This window comes from Maylandia zebra, linkage group LG9 (genome assembly GCF_041146795.1).
Source record: "Maylandia zebra isolate NMK-2024a linkage group LG9, Mzebra_GT3a, whole genome shotgun sequence".
In the NCBI taxonomy this organism is placed as follows: Eukaryota; Metazoa; Chordata; class Actinopteri; order Cichliformes; family Cichlidae; genus Maylandia; species Maylandia zebra.
In genome coordinates, this window is record NC_135175.1 from 6,655,616 (window position 1) to 6,676,385 (window position 20,770).

At 39.1% G+C, this 20,770-nt stretch overlaps 1 protein-coding gene across 4 annotated transcripts in view; it reads left to right on the plus strand.

The window, feature by feature from the left end:
- The first annotated feature begins 1,531 nt into the window (after positions 1–1,531).
- Positions 1,532–20,770, plus strand: part of slc12a7b (solute carrier family 12 member 7b) — a 77,536-nt gene continuing 58,297 nt past the window's right edge. For all 4 annotated transcript variants that reach the window (XM_004572290.3, XM_004572291.3, XM_004572292.3 and 1 more), the window contains exon 1: positions 1,532–1,858. In XM_004572290.3, the coding sequence (XP_004572347.1) occupies positions 1,627–1,858 (232 nt within the window). In that variant the 5' untranslated portion in view covers positions 1,532–1,626. The remainder of the gene's footprint in view (positions 1,859–20,770) is intronic.

Consider the following 20,770-nt stretch of genomic DNA (forward strand, 5'->3'; position numbering starts at 1 on the left):
GTTATACCTCTCCTCTGGTTTTTCTTTCTTCAGTTTTTTTCAGTTTGTTTTATTTTATTTTTATTTTATTTTTATGCATCCCTTTGATCATTATTTGTTTCGTTAGAGTGTGTGTTGTTGTTCTTTTTTGTTGTTCTTTTTAAACACTTTCAGTTTTTGTGTTTTTATAGCTGACTTGCATCTACTTTTGCAGAAAAAAAAATCAATTCTATTGCATCTTTTCTATTGTGACCCTCTTTGTTGTTTTATGCCCATTTATAGCTTTCCTGCATCTTGTTTCTTTCCTCTTCTTCGTTTTTTCTTTTGTTTTGTATTCAGTTGCAGTCATTTTATTACTTGTATTTATTAGAGCTATTTTATTATATTTGGTAACTTTGTAATAAATGTTATCATTTAATTTAGTTTAGTTAGTTGCTGTTCTTACGGTGCTGAAATAACTGACCACATTATTTCCTCTGGGATTAATAAAGTATTCCGATTAGGATTTTTTTTTTAGTCTTCACCTATTTCCATGCCCATCCATTGTAGGATACATGTCTTTTTGGTCATCTTGCCTCACTTCGTTATCAACTTATAATTCTGTGTGTGTGTGTGTGTGTGTGTGTGTGGGGGGGGGGGGGGGGGGGGGGGGGGGTCATCAATTTGCTTGGCATCTTTAATTTTTTTTAAGAATTTGCTGCAGATTTTGTGTTTTTGTCTCAAAAGCCAAACATACTAGAAATGTTAAGGATGCTAGGTGTGAGCTATGCTTAAGCCTGTGGAATTGAGAATACCAAAGCTGAGTCCAAGGGTGTGTTGTTTCCATTCTGATTATGTATCAAAACTGCTGGGAAATATGAGAGTTCATTTTCTCCTGCAGTATTAAGGAACCATTTATTCTAAGCTGGAACATACCAAAGTTATTATGGCAAGGTGTTGACAAATGACTAACCCATCCTTACTTTTTAAATTAGAATGATCTATTGAGTCTCTGTGAAAGGCTATTGATGGGGAGGATGTAAAGAGTGGGTGTTAATTACCCCATCACTTGAGCTCACTAAAAAAGCCTGTAATGAGTCCAGTGTGATGCCAGTACATGTGGCCCACTGTGACAGCAGGGTTCTAACATGCACTATTTTAAGGATCCTGTTTGCGCCTGCGTTTTTAAATTATATTTTTTGCTGCCTAATGGTCCTTCAGTTTTAAATAAAAACGAATATCTTTTTAGAATATATTTAAAATTAAATATAAGAACTTTTGAAGATTGAAAATGTATTCACTATTGTCATTTTGATTTTATTTGGGGGCTTTGAGCAACTAAATCATAATGTAATAACTACAGAACTTCGAATTTTTGAGGAGAATATCGTTAATTTGATAGAAATATTAGTAACTAACCCTGTTCACAATTAACAGATTTCGACAACTCTGATTTGCTTCTGGGAACGATTGACAGCGCTCCTTGGCATTCTAAACCAATGAGCGAGCAGAGAGGGCGGGCACAGCCATACTGTAATCAATCCTCTGGTCGAAGGCGTGAGCGGGAAGTGCTGGCTGTACTGTGTGCTTACACGCGCAGAGTGAGGAGCACAAACTAACCGTTGTGCTGTCCTCCACTGAAAAGTTCCACAGGTGAATAAAAAGGACATGGGGGACAGATTTGTGGTAGTCCCTGTTGGCGGTGGAGGGACGGTCCCCGTACAGGGGGCTCACTTGGACGCGGTTGCCGCTGACCCGGGACTCGACACCGGCGGCGGCAGCAGCAGCAGCGCCGACACGGGGCAGGAAAAAGAGCCACTTGAAGACTCCGTGTTCGAACCCCTGGACCCCGGCGCTGCGGTGCCTATCCTGGAGTACAACAGGGAGCCTAACAAGTACGGTAGGTGTGCTACAGACAGGCGCAGACTCCGTGTCCCACTTCTTATCTCACCTATCCACCTTTTAGAGGATTAGCTGTCGTGTTTCTCCCGGGCAGTGATCTAATAAAACCGAAGCAGACCTGCGGAACCTGTTCATATTAACCACAACAATCAAAACGTTATTGGTTTGTATCCTGGTGCCTCATATAGAGATTTTACTGGCATTAAAAGTTCCGTCAGACAGTTTGGAAGATTAAAACGACATCTCTGCTCACCTAATTGAAGCGCACATGAAGCAGACTGTATTTGTTTAGGTCCATGCGAATTTCCTCTCAGTCTTTTATCTGGAATTTAGTTTTTGTTAATAAATGTAAAGTAAAATAATAATAAAATAATAATAATAATAATAATAATAATAATAATAATAATATACAAGGTTTTGGCGCCATTTGTTTTTAAAATAAAGGGCAGAAAATAAATGGTCCATGGACAATGGTCCAAATATAGTTTTAATTTCACATAGTGCCAGCGATTTCCCAAATGTTCTTGGTTCACAGTATGTGTCTCTGAGCTGAACCACAATTTGGCTGCAGGCTTTATTCTCAAGCTTTGTTCATGCAAACAAGGTGCATCTATAGCAACAGGTGGGTGCTTAGAAGGTGCTAGAAGAATTGCCTGGCACTTAATGTACTCTGAGTTTATTTGTGTCCATAAGGGTCATCCTGCTTATGGCTATTTCATATGTGGCAATAGCTTTATTGTCATGTCTGATGTGTTTGGTTTCTTTTTTGTACCTGTTCATTTGAAGGACCAAAGTGTTTTGGGGTAAACAATGTTTAGACACCAGGAAGGAAAGGTAAATTTTAGTCTTATTAATTAAATATGGATGAAAAAATAAGATAAATCTCACAGTGCTAGTGGTGGTTACTGGGTGTGTACTCATGATGAATCATGGTGACAGAGGAGACTTTTACTATTGACGAAATAAGTTTAAGTTTTGTTAGGTCCAACAAAAGTATCCCACAGGCTCAGAGCCAGTATAAGATGCTGGACAGGTGACAAGTTTCTGGTCCTGTTAAAGCCTCTGTTGATTTAGAGCAATGATTGACAAGTACTCATGTGATTCATTGTATAGTAACCGTAGGATATGTGGAAAGATGGGTTCAACTTGTGTGAAAAAAATAACCTATAAAACAAAACAGATTTTACAGGCAAAAAGTTGCTTGCCTTGATTCCAACCGGAGACACAAATTCGCTTTAGGGTAGTGTCAGAAGGACCATCTGACATAAAACTGCCAAATCAAACACACAGAGCAACCTGCTGTGCAGCAAAAAGCAGTGAAAAGTAGCGTTCATATGTTTTGAAAAGAAAATCTAATCTTGTAGAAAAAGATGCATACATTTTGAAACTAAACAAGCAGTTTTCATTAGTATCAGTTTTTGCTGATTCCAGATTTATTTCTAAGACCTATAACTGACAATGTATACCAGCAAAAACCAGTGCTTCTTCAATGCACTATACTATTTTTGTAATAAAATCAATTTATAAATTATTAATTACAGTTATTAATTACAATTTTACAATTTCCTCCAAACTGTAGGAAGTTAGAGGAGCTGCTTTTCCTTACGTTTTACCTCTCATCCGGTGAAAGAAGCTTCTCAGATGAGAGGTGAAACGTCTTCAAGCAACCTAAAGAAGTCCAGACGCTTTTCTTTCCAAGCTCCTTAGACTGCTTTTGCTTAAACAACTCAAAATAAAGTGCTCTGCTAGGGAGGTATAACTAATAATTGAATCTGAGTTGGCGTACACCTCACTTTAAGGCTTCTTTTGTCTGCTCCCTTATTACCAAGGGTTGACCACCGTGTTTGATTTGGTCCTTCCCGACATAGCCTCAAAGGGATCTCCTTCCCAGGATCCAACAGGAGTCTTAAAACGTACGTTTACCTGACATGCAGTGCTGATAAGAAGTATTTTCCCTCTTCCTACTGTCACACTTAAATGTTTCAGATCATCAAGCTAATTTTAATATTAGACAAAGATAATGCAAGTAAATACAAAATGCAGTTTTTAAATGATGATTTCATTTATCGAGGGGAAAAACGTCCCTATGTGCTCCTGTGTAAAAAAGAAATTAACCCATGAACTTATTAATAACTTGTTGTGCCACTCTTGGCATCAAGAGCTGCAGAAAAGCATTCGTAATAGCTGACGATGAGTCTTTCACATCACTGTGGAGGAATTTTGGCTCACTCGTCTTTGCAGAATTGTTTGAATTCAACTATGTCATAGGTTGATTCTTTAAGGTCATGCCAAAGAATCTCAATCAAACTGAGTCAGAACTCTGACTAGCCCACTCCAAAACCTTTATATTAATTTATTTTCATAAGCCATTTAGAGGTGGAACTTTGTCTTCACTCACAATGAGGAGCCTACATGTTAATGACATGTTTGTGCACGGCTGTGAGTGTGCGCATGTTTTTTGTGTTTTTTTTTCTCACGCCTGCAGTCACAGAACCTGCTGAGTCTTTAGCAATGTTGGTAGAAACACTAAAATACTCATTTGTAGCTTGATTTTGAGCATAGAAATATTTTTTAAATCAAACAGGTTGTAGTTTTGTAGGAAAAAAACCTCACCTCACTGGAGCAGTAGGTGTTTTTAACTGACAGCCAGCACTGAGCTGCAAAGCCATGAAAATGTGTTCAACCCGATTACCTCTTCTATAATACGATGACAAGTTGGGACTTGGCTATTCTGCTTTAATGCATAGATGGTATTTCATTCAAATTCAGATTGTTTTGCTAAGTAGAAGATGATGGGTGTGTTTGTGCATGTGAGATATCATGCGAGGGTGCATTATTGGGGCTTGTTGCACTTTGCAAGTTTTCAACGGCAAAAATTTTAATCTCCCAAAAATTTGTAACATGACTCCGGAGAACAACCAAAGAGCATTTGCCGCCTCTGTGGGCACATGCAACTGGGCGGGCAAAGAATGTGGCTGTCAAATGATGTCATAAGTTACATGCCGCTCCAATGAATATGCTGCTATAAAATCTGAGGATGTTTTTTGTTTGTTTTTTCTTTTTTTGCGGTGGGGGTTGTAAAAATACCTACTTCATTAATATCACTGGCTGGAAATTGTGACGGGAATAGTAATGAAAAAGTCTTGTACTTGCATTTTAATTGATTTGAATGCCTTTAACCCTTCGTTGAAAAAGATCCACACTGACCGAACAGATTTATTTTGTAATTTTGGCTGCGAAATTCTCTCCAGCCAAATATAGTTGAGGAGTTATGCTAATGTGAAGCGCACATGGAAAAATCTAGGCCCTGTAAATTCTTTGTGCTTGTTTTGTCTCTATCACAAATACTTACGGGGTTGCAGCCATGTGAAGAGTGCTTGCACAATGGGCCCAGTGATGGTTTTAAAAAGAGAAAAAGTGGACAAACCTACGCCAGAAACTTGCTGAGATGGATTATAGATATTAACGACCCTCTGTATAATGAAGACTCTACTTTAGGAGTTATTTATCACTGAAGCATCTTATTAGGTACTGACTTCAGTTCGATTTCAATTTCCGCACTTCATTCATCTGTGACACTCGGTTTACTGCAATCAGTGGAAAGTTGTTTGTTTTGGTATAATCTGTTTACAGATCTATAGGGGCCTCTGTTTAATTGAATTCCCTATGATAAAGTTAGCGGTAGCAGATAATAGATTTAATTATGTTTACATGATCAATGGTTAGCCATTTTCCACTAAAGAGGCACTGCACAGATAAACTTGTATGTATCAGCATGCTCAATGGGAAGGTTCCTCTTTTAGTTACATACCACACAGTAAAACAGAGACCAGATGCAGGCTCTGAATAAAGCTGACTGCATATTACAAGTTGTGACTTTTAATTTGTTAATAAAGGAGGCTTTATTTGATGGTGGAATGTACTTTTCCAAAGGTCAAACACAATTTGAACACATTTGACAGTTTAGTGGAACTGGAGCACTGTGTTTTCCACGACTCAAGGTTGCAAAACAATGTTAAGTAAAGTCTCTTGTAAAGAGGAAGCAGCGGTTATAAAGAAATATAAATGATGGCAAAAAACCGTTTTGTTGTGTGAATGATAGTGTCTATGTGTTACACTGCCTTGGGCTCCTCTTAAAACACTTTAGTCTAAAAATGCACTTGTGACTTGGTCGTTGTTCAGATTTTAGGCCGTGCGAGAGTGGGAAAAGGCCATAGTGACTGCTAATGACATTAAGCAGTTTGTGGGTGTGACCTCACGGCTTGCCTCAGATGCTGAGGATGATTAAGATTGTGTTTGGATTTATGAGAGATTAACCAGGCATTGAAATATAAATGAGGTTCTAGAGTCTTCAGAAGGTGTCAGATTCACATCAGGCTGAGAGACTGTTAAGCTCTCATCTCTGTGATTGTTTCTGCTGCCTGAGATTCTTTATGGAGAATCAGCAAAAGTAATCTGCATGAATTTGTTAGCTGGTTATGATTTTTTTAAGGTCCAATCTCAGAAGCTACCCCTATAATATCAGATATAAGTAAGTAAGTAAGTTAATGTCTCATTAAGTGCACCAAATGTTAAATTGAAAAAATAACATTATTTATATAACATTAATAATATTCCTGTTGTGATTTGCTTTTATATTTATTCACCTTTGTAACATTTACCCACTCTGCACTTTACTTTGAGCCAAGTTACATGACACAATATCAAAGTTGGGGAAAAATAAACAGTGAAAGCATTTAAAGGGAAACAAATTATTAAATTTAAAACGAATGACGTTTAAAAAATAAAAAATATCTAGATGTGAGATAGAAATTAAATACCACTCTAGACACACTTTGCATTTGTTTTTAAATCTTTTGTGGTGTATTTAAAAGAATGTGAAAATATTTACTACTCAGTTATTTATTTCATTTTTGACAGTTTCAGTCTTACTCATTTTACATGCTGTTTGGATCTCTGCGACGCAGCTATCTCCACAGTGTTTATCCAGACTCTTCGCTCACGTTGCCTTTTATCCCATCGGTGAGTGGACTACGTGACTTTCATGGATCAAACCCACAGTTTCTCCATCCCCTGAAATGGGCTGCGTCTGTGGCTGCTCTGTTCTCCACCTCACTAAGCATGACTTTATACAAGCCAGAAATCTGGATTTTTTTTTATTCCTGACTGAGACTTGGCAGCAGTCCGCATACCACACATCCCTTATTGAACTTTGTCCGAGGGGGTACTCTTTTATCAGCCAGCCTCGGATGCTGGGTTGTAGAGGAGGTCTTGCTGTTGTGTTTTCAAATCGGTTTTCATGTTGTTTGTTTAAAATTGGATAGTTTTTATCGCTTGAGCTGCGGGGGAAAGGATCCTTTTTATTGTGCTGTAGTGTACCGTCCACCTGGTCCAAACAGCACATTCTTAAAGGAATTTAGTAACTGTTTATCATACACCCTGAAACTGTCTAGACTGGTCGTATTTGGGGATTTTAACGTGCACATTGATGATGACTCTGAGCTCTTTGCTAGGAGCTTTATGAGTGTCATAGACATTTTTAATTTATCCAGCATGTGTCTGGCCCTACTCACGCCAAAGGGCACACTTTGGACCTCGGTTTTACTTTGGATCTGAATGTTGATTCTGTTTGTTCTGAGGACATTTTTATTTCTAACCACCACTGTTATTTTTCATTGATCTGTAACTGTGACACAGTTTTCAGCCCCCCATTCCATGAGGTCTGCCTCCTCTGCAGGCATGCTTTCTGAGGATTTTAATTTGTTTTTCTCCCCTTAAAATGATGTAGATATCTTAACAGATCATTTTAATTAACATTACCTTTCTATATTAGACTATATCTGTTGTTTTAAATAGAGATGGGTGCCAGTTTTACAGTCATCACCATAGATAAATTATGATATATGCCATTTTTCTGCATGATAAAACGTTCCTGCAGAAAAATGGAACATCTGTGGAGGAAAACCCATTTAAAAAGGCACTTATTACACCTAAAGGATCTTTTAGTTCCTTTAATAACTCAGTGAAGTAAGCAAGGGTTGCATATTTTTCTAACCTGGTGTTAAATAGCAGTTGTTATTCAACATTGTTAGTGGCATCATTACTCCTGCTCCACCTACTATGTCCTGAAATGAGGACTGTCAGCGTTTTCTTTCCTTTTTTTGTTAATAAGGTCAGAAATGTAAGAAATAATATCTCTTCTTCAGCATCTGTGTTGTTGTTGTTGTTCCCACACCAGCTCGGCCTGTTATCTTACAATAGACAGCTTTGCACCAGTAACTTTACGTGAGCTGGCGAAGCTTATTGGTACGATGAAAGCCTGTTTGTGCTCTCTGGACATTTTTGTACCTTGTACCTTTAAGGACATCTATTATCCCTGCTATGCAGATGATATTCAGCTGTACACCTCGTTTCACCCAAGTTCCTAGACACTATTAAACGGTGGATGGCAGACATTTTTCTTTAATTAAATCAAGAATAAATGGAAATAATTGTGTTTGCACCAGAAAGGAGATGCTTGGACATCTTGGTTCTTTGGCAAAATCCTCTGTTAGGAACTCTGGCATAACCTTTGATTCTGGTTTTACTTTGGATGCACATGTCAAGTTTCTGGTTCATCATTTGAGAAGTACTGCCAAACTAAGCTCCGTTGTGTCACGTGCTGAACTGGAAATTATTATTCATGCTTTTGTTTCTTCATGATTGGATTACTGCAATGCACTATAAATTTGTCTTGGAAAAACATCCCAGAACAGTTCCAAGTTCTTCAAAATGCTACTGCCAGGCTTCTGACAAAATCCCCCAAAATGTGACTCATATCTTAATGCAGCTACACTGGCTTTCGGTTCATTTCAAAGTACAATTTGAGAGTATTTTGCTGACTTGGACAGCTTTTCAATGACAGGCAACATGCATTATCATCAAGATAAGGAACTTCTTCGATTACGCTGTTAAGTGCCAGGAGGATTGGCGTGATTTATAAATCGAGGAAACCAAACAACCTCTACCTAAGCAGATGGCACTACACAGAAGAGCTACCTCGTCAGGGCAGGACTCCGCAGTCTGTTTACACTTACAGGCCAGTCGACACTCTTTCAATGATGATGATGTACACATCCAGGACAAGGAGGAATGCTGGTTTGAGCGCGGAGTCAAGGAGGCCATTTACGTGAAAGCGAGGAGGGGGCCTCAGGCTACATCTTTCACCATCTTACAGTGCTGTGATTGCAGCCATTCCCCAACTCTCTGTGAATGGTACTCATGACCATTGATCAATGGTCCCTTATTAGTGGTCAAGACAATTTTCTTATTAATGATCCAGAAAATGTTTCACCAGTGGTGCTAGTTTCAGTCATTATGCAAATGTACTGTTCATAAGGCTGGAAACCTGCAGTCAGCTGAGACTGAAGAAGTCACTTGCAGATTAGTGACAAAACATTTCTCCCGCTGAAAATGCTACTTCCAGATGATTTAACTTTTTGGGAAAAACATTTATGTATTTTTTAGGTGGAGGGTTTGTATATTACAGCTACAGCTAATAATTACATTGTGTGTAGAGAATGAGTGGGACAGAACTGGTAAATGAACGTCCTCAGAATGTCATTCCAGAGGCTCACTTGCTCTCTCTCTCTCTCTCTCTGTGGGTGTGTGTTCATGTTCAAGAAGGCATGCACCTTTGGTGTCATGTGCTGCCCTCATCTTTATTTGGAACCCAGCAGTCAGCACCAACTGGGCCCTGGCATCCACTATATCTGCTCCTGCTCTTGTGTGGCCTTGTTCAGTCTCACATATTTGTTCTACTTGCTCCCTATTTACACTGCTGTTTACACGCAACACTCACAGGGCGATGTATGTGTCTGAGGTGGGGGTGGGGGTTACATCGGTCAGACAGAGGGTGTTTCAGAAGACTCTCTCCTTTGGGTCACAGTTTAGCTCAATCTTTACATTTTTATCAGGTAATTTTATTTTGAATTGGGCATTTGTCCTCAGGTCATTATCTACATTATCATAACACTTTACAGTGCAGTTACCACCAAAGCAATAATGGAATCTTACTTGTGCAGTTAGTAAATTTGGATGAGTGGTCAATGGGGTCTATCGGTGTCATTTTCAGGTGCAAATCTATTCCAAACTACAAGGCACAAAGGGTCTTATAGAAACAAAAAAAAATGTGACAAACTTAAAAAAAATACTATAAATTCCTGCTCTGACATCACTGCAAGTTTGACCGTTTTTACTAACTAGGGTTTCTCTTTTGTTTTTGTTTTTCATCTGTTACAAAATTGAAGTTAAAGATAACTTAACACGGGTGTTTCTTTTCTATGTCAGTAGGTTGTAGCAATAGTTGTTTTAGCATGGGATGGTATGATATACTATCATACTTTTTTACATGCACAGCTGTGGTTAAAAATTTACATACAGTCATCACAGGCATGAAAAAAAACAGTGTATATCTACAGGTTCAGTATATTTTCACCTGTTATTTCAGAGTTTTGATAGACAAAGTATTTACTGTACTTGTATGTAGACACACATAACCACATAAAAAAAGTCCACCCTGTCCCTTTTTAAAAGCACCCTGTTAAGCAGCAGTGCCAGAGGGGGCGGTAGTGGGGTCATTACCCTTGCCCTGGCAAACCCACGCCATAGGACAATGAGTGACGTTACATGTTGCAGTGTCCCTTCAACTTGTGATTTCTTGATTTTTGTAAGCCAGCACATAGCGTAGCCGAGTCTAAGACACAAGTTAACTATTGTGAAAAAGAAAGTAAGAAACTCAGCAATTTCTTTGCTTCCAGTTTTGACTCCTTCTCCTCCTGTACCAGTGCTGGTGTGGAGGTTCTGTCTGAGTGGGGACACCCATCATTCAGGAGAATATTGCAGGGGCTATCCAAGGCCTAGACACTGGCAGAAATGGTCCGGAGCAAAAATGACCAATGTGGGGTCCTAACCAGAGTCCCAATCACTGTAGTATGGAATTCTGACTCATGAGCATTATGTGTGATGTGGTACATGTTTCATGCTGGATGCCCTTCATCAAGCAATCCTCCTTGTTTTAATTTTTTAAATTTATTTTTTGGAGGGGGGGCTTGGGGCCAGCACTAGGAAAGAGGAAAGATAGCTCCTCATATTTTGTGACTTACACCAAAATCTAGATTAAGAAGTCACTAAATGTGCATAGTATCTCTTAGGCAATGCACCAAACTGAAAATGGAAGTAAGCAAGTGAAACTTTACCAGTCACCTCCAAAGCACTGCTCATACCAGTGCAGTTTGTTTTATTTTAACACACGATGAAAGTGGTCTGGTTAATAATGCTAACAGTCTTTCAGCACCAGAAAACCACTGCTGCTGAACAGATGTGATGGGAAAAACTACATCATGTGTTTTCCCCTAGACATTCTCTACATTTGGGGTTGATAGTCAGGGGTTTTTCCACCTCTTGTATGTGTAAAACTAAGTAAGGCATTTACTGTGAGTCATTTTGGCCTTTTTGCCTTTCCTATCACGGTAAATATTGTTGTAGAGCAACATGAAGCCAAATGAGGCCCCTAGAAAGCAAAATACATGTTTAAAATTATGTCCAGAGAGAGTGAAGACATAAGATGATGACACTTAAACATATTAGCATTATCCCATCCAGTGAAATCATCCAAAATAAAGAAAATAACAACTTTTAAAATGACCAAATATGTTTATTCAACAATAATATTAAAACAAACCCAATACAAATACTGCTTTATTTACTGAATAGAGCAGTTGATAAAACTTCAAAACAGAAGAGCTTTGTTTCCATAAAAAGCTGTGTTAAATTTCTGTTTGTGCTATTGTGTCTACCTTGGGTATATGTAAGGAGAAAATGCAGCTGGGCACAGTCAGTACAGTTACTTGGTTATGGCATCAGTGGATATCAGATGTCAGAAATGTGTAGAGAGAGACATTGCGTGAGTATCATGTTCCGCCTGTCTCTGAATTAGGAGTCCTATTATAACCTCCTTAACCGTCAAAGGAGCTTGCAAAGAAAAGCGTCTGGACTTCTTTAAGTTGCTTGAAGACGTTTCACCTCTCATCCAAGAAGCTTCTTCAGTTCTAAGGTCAAATGGTGGGGTGAGCTCATTGTGAGCAGTCCATCTGCATCTAAAGGATAAAGGTCACTCTTTCGAGGATGCCAATGTTCACATTTTGGACAGAGAGGACAGATGGTTTGAAAGAGGAGTGAAAGAAGCCATCTACCGGTATGTCCACTGTGAGCGACCATCTTTGAACAGAGGCGGTGGTTTAAGACACCAACTCTCTGCCATCTATAATCCAGTTTTGAGATCCCTCCCCAGACGCCTTAACGGCCACTCACATCCTGGGCCATCTGACCTCAGGAAATCGCATGATAAAGTGGGGCCAGGTTTCACAATGAGCTCACCCGAAACCCTGGCTGATTGGGACCCACACCCGTTTTCACACCTTGGCTCAGGCGATTAGAAGATCATCAGGGGGTCCTTTTGTCCCTCTTTGGGGGGATATTCCCACTGGGTTTAAATCTGGGACTCTCCGCCATTTGACCTTAGAACTGAAGAAGCTTCTCGGATGAGAGGTGAAACGTCTTCAAGCAACTTAAAGAAGTCCAGACGCTTTTCTTTGCAAGCTCCTTTGACTACGATGACCTGGATGACTGAGAACCCTCACAGACAACCTCCTTAACCCCACCCCGGCCTAAATGACTACAGTCCTGTAAAACTCCAGGGATGAGACTGATGCAGTGCAAGCTTCAATCCTTCCAAACTCTCTCATGACATGGGCTGAGCTGTCTGCTGAAAAAAGGAACTGAGATAGCAAAAAACTTGAGTCAACTTCTGTTTTTGCTGATCTTACTCATTGCCCCAAGACAGGTTTTTTTTCTTTCTTCTTTTTTTTTTGGTTATGTTTTCTGTTCTTATTATGTTATGTTGGGGTGGCTGTAGCTCAGGTGGCAAAGCAGGTCAGCTACTAACCAGAAGATTGGTGGTTTGGCTGCTCCAGTCTGCATGCAAAATATCCTTGGGCAAGATACTAACCCCATATTGCTCTCCGATGCACCCATCGAAGTGTGAATGTGTATGAATTTTAGATAGAGCGCTTAGAATAAGTGCTTGTGTGAATGGGTGTGATTGGTTGAATTAGATATATAAAGTACTTTAAGTGCTCAGACAGAGTAGAAAAGCGCTATATAAAAACCTGTCCATGTTGTTTGAATTTTTGTCAGACTCACAAATGCAGACACATACAATCTGATTATTAACACACTTGTATGGAGATGCTTTTGTTGTAAACATGTAAAGTACAGAATTGGATAAAATTAAGCAAAATTTCTCAAAATAAAAACAGTTTTCAGATCACACAGTTACAAAGTCCTTCACAGTTTGAAACGATACATACACATACAATACATAACCAGGGCTGCACATAAGCACATAAGCATTCGCTGTCAAAATAAAAGACGCGCACGGGATAAGAAGTTGGAACACGCGTTTGCGTACATAAGATGTTCCCGGAAATTCTGAGAATACGCACTTCTTTTGCGCGTAATTGCTTACGAAGCTTGCTTCTTGCTTCTTCGACATCTTTAAGAGTTTTGAACAAATGTCTGTACTCCTCCAGAACACTTATGTGCAGCCCTGAATATAATAGTATCCCTTGAGTTAATAAGTTCATTCAAAACTTTTACAAGTGTACAGGGAGTGCAGAATTATTAGGCAAGTTGTATTTTTGAGGAATAATTTTATTATTGAACAACAACCATGTTCTCAATGAACCCAAAAAACTCATTAATATCAAAGCTGAATGTTTTTGGAAGTAGTTTTTAGTTTGTTTTTAGTTTTAGCTATATATCTGTGTGTGCAGGTGACTATTACTGTGCATAATTATTAGGCAACTTAACAAAAAACAATATATACCCATTTCAATTATTTATTTTTACCAGTGAAACCAATATAACATCTCCACATTCACAAATATACATTTCTGACATTCAAAAACAAAACAAAAACAAATCAGTGACCAATATAGCCACCTTTCTTTGCAAGGACACTCAAAAGCCTGCCATCCATGGATTCTGTCAGTGTTTTGATCTGTTCACCATCAACATTGCGTGCAGCAGCAACCACAGCCACTGACACTGTTCAGAGAGGTGTACTGTTTTCCCTCCTTGTAAATCTCACATTTGATGATGGACCACAGGTTCTCAATGGGGTTCAGATCAGGTGAACAAGGTGGCCATGTCATTAGTTTTTCTTCTTTTATACCCTTTCTTGCCAGCCACGCTGTGGAGTACTTGGACGCGTGTGATGGAGCATTGTCCTGCATGAAAATCATGTTTTTCTTGAAGGATGCAGACTTCTTCCTGTACCACTGCTTGAAGAAGGTGTCTTCCAGAAACTGGCAGTAGGACTGGGAGTTGAGCTTGACTCCATCCTCAACCCGAAAAGGCCCCACAAGCTCATCTTTGATGATACCAGCCCAAACCAGTACTCCACCTCCACCTTGCTGGCGTCTGAGTCGGACTGGCGCTCTCTGCCCTTTACCAATCCAGCCACGGGCCCATCCATCTGGCCCATCAAGACTCACTCTCATTTCATCAGTCCATAAAACCTTAGAAAAACCAGTCTTGAGATATTTCTTGGCCCAGTCTTGACGTTTCAGCTTGTGTGTCTTGTTCAGTGGTGGTCGTCTTTCAGCCTTTCTTACCTTGGCCATGTCTCTGAGTATTGCACACCTTGTGCTTTTGGGCACTCCAGTGATGGTGCAGCTCTGAAATATGGCCAAACTGGTGGCAAGTGGCATCTTGGCAGCTGCACGCTTGACTTTTCTCAGTTCATGGGCAGTTATTTTGCGCCTTGGTTTTTCCACACGCTTCTTGCGACCCTGTTGACTATTTTGAATGAAACGCTTGATTGTTCGATGATCACGCTTCAGAAGCTTTGCAATTTTGAGACTGCTGCATCCCTCTGCAAGATATCTCACTATTTCTGACTTTTCTGAGCCTGTCAAGTCCTTCTTTTGACCCATTTTGCCAAAGGAAAGGACGCTGCCTAATAATTATGCACACCTGATATAGGGTGTTGATGTCATTAGACCACACCCCTTCTCATTACAGAGATGCATATCACCTAATATGCTTAATTGGTAGTAGGCTTTCGAGCCTATACAGCTTGGAGTAAGACAACATGCATGAAGAGGATGATGTGGACAAAATACTCATTTGCCTAATAATTCTGCACTCCCTGTAAATTGTTTGCTATTCTGTCCCTTGAAATAAGATTTAAACACTTTTAGTCTGGAGCTGCTGGGAAAAACAGCTTTTTTCCCCTGCACCTGTTGGAGTGAGGTTAGGCTTTTTATTAAAAGGCTGCACTACAGTGTGTTTATGAGAAAGTGTGGATCATTATATATCTGGGATGTCTTGATTGAGTATTCATTTTGAGGTCATGACACCATTTCAGTTGCAGTCCTGTCCAGCGTTAGTGTTGACGATCATTCCCCAAAGCAGTCAAATGAGTGGACTGTTATTGAATTGGGTGAAGGCCAGATACTAACTGCTGCACTGTCATTCTCCTAGCTGCAGTTTTAAATTCAGTGTTTTCTCAACTATTGTAAGGCATTCCTGTCCTGAAGTAGCAAAGCAGCCCCGAACCACGATGCTCCCTCCACTGTGCTTCACAATTGGGATGAGATTTTGACTCTTTCAAGTGTAATGTACATTTAGATATTCACTGACTGCAATTTTCTTGTGCAATATTTGGCCCATACAAGCACATACAAACAAATATCAACTGTTTTTTAAAAATGCTAAATATTAGTTTAATAATTAAAATAAATTATTAATTTCCCCCAAATTTGAAGTACATTTCAGGATTTATTTGCAATTTCTTTTTCAATTCAAGTGTTCATTGTGTTATAATATCACCAGATAACAGGATCTTAATCATTTTATTTTTATTTTTATTTTTACCCGTTTCCATAATCTTCCTTGTAACTGCTTTGATCATTTTTGCTGTTCCAAATCTCATACTGATGATGCTGACTTATGGTTACTATTAGCTTTAGCCATGTTCTTTTTGTTAGCTTCTTTCAAATCTCATATGTTCAGCTGGATGAAGATGAACATTAGCTTTGTTGCGTGGTGGTCCCTCCATGCTTTATTTTGGGGAACTTTGTGTCTTCAATAACAGTGAGAAATTTCACACTAATGACATGTTTGCATGTGGCTATGAGTGTGCGAGTCAGTATTTGCCTGCATCTCTGTGCGTATGTTGTGTGCACATGAAACAGACCGGCCTGTAATCAGATATTTGGGAGAATGACCAGTCACTGGTCCTAGCTGAAAACACTGGAAATTGGCTGTTCTGTTCCCTGGTTACTGGATCAGTTCATGTCTACTAGTAGAGATGTGGAGGACACTGTCATTTAGAGGAAAGGTCTGATTCCCAACACATGCTTTAGTGTCATTTAAGTGGAACTCTTGACCCCAAGTAACTTTTGGAGAGGCCTACAGGTTCACATCCTGTACAGCCTGGACTTTGAGTGATTGCTCAAGGTTCAATAAAGACAGTAAAACAAAACGACTGATTGTGTGTTCTCAGTTCATTCAGATTGTGTTTGTCTGTAATTGTAACTTGAATTAAAATGTTGTTGATATTTAATGCAGAAATTTACTCCTGCAACTGTAAGATTATAGCATTTTTGTACTATTGTTTACAAGTGAATTGTATTCAATGTTATATAATTAATTAATGGATTTTTTTTCTCGTAACGATTTAGATAGCGATTTTAATAGTACTCTCTGGACGCACATAACAAAATCCACCTACCAGCACTCCTAAAGATCACTGATTTTCACAGTTTTTCAGAACATTTCCTGGGCTTGGAAGTTTGCCCTTTGGCCAAAATAAATACTTAAAAACTGGAAAGACTAGAATTGGTACCATAACCTTCAACAGTTTATGATGAAGTTAAATAATGCAAAGTGGTCTTTTATTTTTCCTGTAAGGCAGATATTTTGTGTCTTTAACTTCTTGTATTATCATTTTATGCAAGTAGACTGAAGTGAAGTAGATTTTTCAGTATTGTTTCCTTGCCACAGATGTAAGTTCACATACAGTACCAGACAAATGTCACTAAAATGTTTCAGAAGGGAACCCAAGTGGTACACTCGCACTTTCATAATTACATTTAGGAACGTAAGACTTTGTATGTCTGGAATTCTCACATTTCTTTTCTCCACTTGCCAGTGTGGACCTGATTGTGCAACTAATACTGCTTCTTGGGTTTTTGGACATGAACACATATTCTTTTCCTTTTTTGTGTCTGTTGGAGGCGATGTTTTCATCAGTAATCATCTGGGGAAACTAGTGAAAATGAACTAGTGAAAACAGAAGGAACTAAAAAACTGGTTTTCCGCTTAACTGGAGGATAAAAAGTAAATTCCATTTGGCTCTCTGCCATTTTGTTAGGATTTTGTTTTATTAGTATGAATTTACGTACATTAGCAGGTTTTGTCTGTAACCTCTGGACTCTGTAGGTCAAAAGTGATGCACGTTTGAGAGAAGGAAGTAATGGAAAGGGAGATGATGTGTGAAAAAGCATGTGATCTGAACTCACATGATATGATAAAGAGATTCCATCTGAGCCTGCAAGACACCACAGTTTCCTTTATTGACTTTATTGAATATCCCTGTATCCGTACACTACAAAGTTTTTGCATCTCTGTGTATGGAGAGAAGCTGTTGAACAGATTAAGTGAAGAACTGCAGCAATATCTCTGCATGACTTGGTTTAAAAAGAGGTACAAAAATATGTACAGGGAGGAGGTAGGGCTTTGACCGGGTCTTGTCACACACTATTTTCACACCAGGGATGTGTATATGTGTTTGGGTGCACAAGTTTGTTTATGTTTATATATCTGTAAATTTGTATGTCTTTTGACGTGTTACAGTACTAGGGTTATTAAAGCAAATACATGTAACAAATTTCTGAAGTGATAGGGCATAAACAGGAAGAAAAAGTGTTGACTGTTAGTTACCAAATAGTGTAAGAGGTGGGATTATGTATATAGCTTATGCTTCTTCCTACTCTTTTTTTCAACATGTAAGTTAATTATGATTTTTATTATTGTTTTGTTTTCCTGTTGTTTTGATTTGTTTGTTCGTGTCTCTTTATTCTCGGTTGTTGTTCTTATACTATACACTTATACATGTTCAAAATAAAGATACAATACACAAATACACAGTTTTACACTGAGTTCACTTTTCTCCTTTGCCCACCAGAGGGCAGTGTAATATATTGGTTGGGCAGACAGGCTATGTGGTAAACGTGAGATAATGTGAGGTGTGTTAGTGTTATTTTTCATTGTAGTTGAAATAATAACATTTATTCATTTCAAAATACTCTATTTGAATTTAATCGCAGTAAAATTAAATGCAATTTTAATGAAATCGCAGAACCTGAGCTTAACCAAGTTTTAGCAAAGTAAATAATAGTTCAGATTTGTTCTTTGTTGCTTTTGTATCAAATCTATTAAATACATTTCTCGGTATTTTCCTTTATATAATGATTTTACAACTTCAGGCTACCAAACATCTCTAGATTCTTATATAAAACAGAGGCTTAAAACTTGACAAAGAAAGAGTGAACTGTTAGATATGATAGCCATGAAAAAGATAAAAACCAGGGAGTCTCAAGGCTGCACAACAGCAGGAATGATCTACACTGCTGAGAAGTATGTCCTTGTGTCATTGGCCTGCACTTGGTGTATGTGTTGCAAATCCAGCGTCTTCCCATCTTCCCCTGCAGGTTCAATCAATACATCTATTTTGGGAGTGGAAATGCGAGCCGCCAGAGAGAGTTCTGAACTCAGTTTAAGTGCTGTTGTTCTTGGGGCAGAAAAATTCCCCACTGTCTGCAAAACCAGGAGCCTAGGCTCATGTAAAATGTGGATTACCACACTTTTCAATGTAACAGTAAATCGTAAATGGTTTCTCCTGTCATGTTTGGGTTTTGTTTTGGGGTTTTTTGTTTGTTTTTTGTTTTTTGGGTCAGGTGGTTCAGGGGGCCTCACCACTGTACCCTCTGAGCCACAGAAGCAACAAAATCTGACATCACACAGACTTTGTACTGGGGTGCTGACAGGGTAGAGACCAGTTAGTGTACCATCTGACTGCATTTGTGTTGTCAGGGACACCTTTACTAGGCGATGTTTAAAGTTCAGGGCTTGTACAAAAACAGCTGGAGAAGTGACTGAATAGGCAAACCCACATGTTGGCCTGGGAAGGCCACACCCAATTAAAAAGTTAATAATCAAGATATAACACGTGGAATTTAATACGTTGATCGTTTAAATAATGCCACTGGGATTAGGGGTGTTTATTTCTCAAACGTCTGTGTAACTGTTTAGCCACTAGCCTCCTCCTCAGAAACTTACATACTCAAACCAGTCATGTGTGACAGGTATCTGACTTTGCACACACCCACAACCTCGTCTTGTTTTAAAACACGTTGTGAAGTTGGTCTGTATTTCCACTAAAAATCAAACCTTTCAAAAAAACATGTTCAAAACATTAAAATCAACCCGATTTTACACACACACACAACCCTTGGTTTCGAGTATTTTGTGCAGTTGAGTATAAAAGGCACTTAAAAAATGAGTTAATGCATATAAATGGGTAGATTAAATCCAGTTATTTTGTACACACTGAAGTGACTATCCTCATACTACTTTATTAGTATATTGTGGAGGTCAAATTTAGGTTTAGACTCCCAGTTTCTTATCAACACATTCCAGTAAGGTGATAGATATTCGTGCCTTTGTATGTGTTAATTGAGGGAATGAATCATGAGTTTGTGGCACTCACTGTATACCTATGCGGGAATTACAGTAAAACAAATTCAGTAATAATTCCTGTAAGTGTAAGACAAATAAGTACTGGAAAGTTGTGAGGACCAGTAAACAGCTAATGTCTGCTCTTGTTTTGTTTTTTTACCACAATTGATCATTTCCCTCCTATGGGAATTTTTTTAGCCCTTTTGCTGGAGAAGTTATGTAAGGCATTTCCTCCTTCATATTGTGTGTCAAATCAACCGTGAGACAGCCTGAGAACTGCTTATGTCACAGCATTTTAGCCTACTTTCCAACCTCCCTTATTTATTGGTGTAAATGCTCTCACAAAAAGGGACATTGTCCCCCAGGCCTGGATGCATGGACTGTCCCTGAGAAAGCAGTCTGAGTGTCTGGCCACTTAATCAGCAGATGCCGGTTACATCATTGCTCATCCACTGAGCAGCAAGTAAGAGCTGCCTTTGTTACCTTAGAAGCACTGTAATACTTACTGCGCATTTAGGAATATTGATCCAAGCTTTCCTTTCTTGATGCAGGGAAACAGTAGTAGGAATGCTGGCTGCTTTAGTTTAGGCTGTAGCTGCAGCTCGGAGTGATTTGCATGTAGCATGGGTCCAGCATCATATTTGCAACCACACCCCCTGACAGGAGTTATTTAATTGAAAGAGGTCTAGTTTCTGAAGACTAGAGTAATAAATGTTTGATAATAAGGATGCTGTGGGGTTTTTTTATGTGACTAACAAATATTTCACTGAAGATGTTTGAGGAGTGAAGGTTTCCCAAGCTTTAAGAATGCTGTAGAAAGTCCTAGATGGTGCTACGTCCTTCCTCTGGTTCAGTATTGAGAAATGAGCTGTGAGCGAGTCGCATTGCTAACTGGGCATCTCTCTTTCTCTTTGATTCTCTCGCACCGTGCACGCTCTGCCTCCCCCTTCCTGCTTTTGCACACCACACCCTTCCCTTGACTCTATTGATCTCATGTGTCGGCACACTGGGGAAGTTACCGGAGGGGGCGGGATCTCATTCTGGTTTCCATGTGTTCACAGTC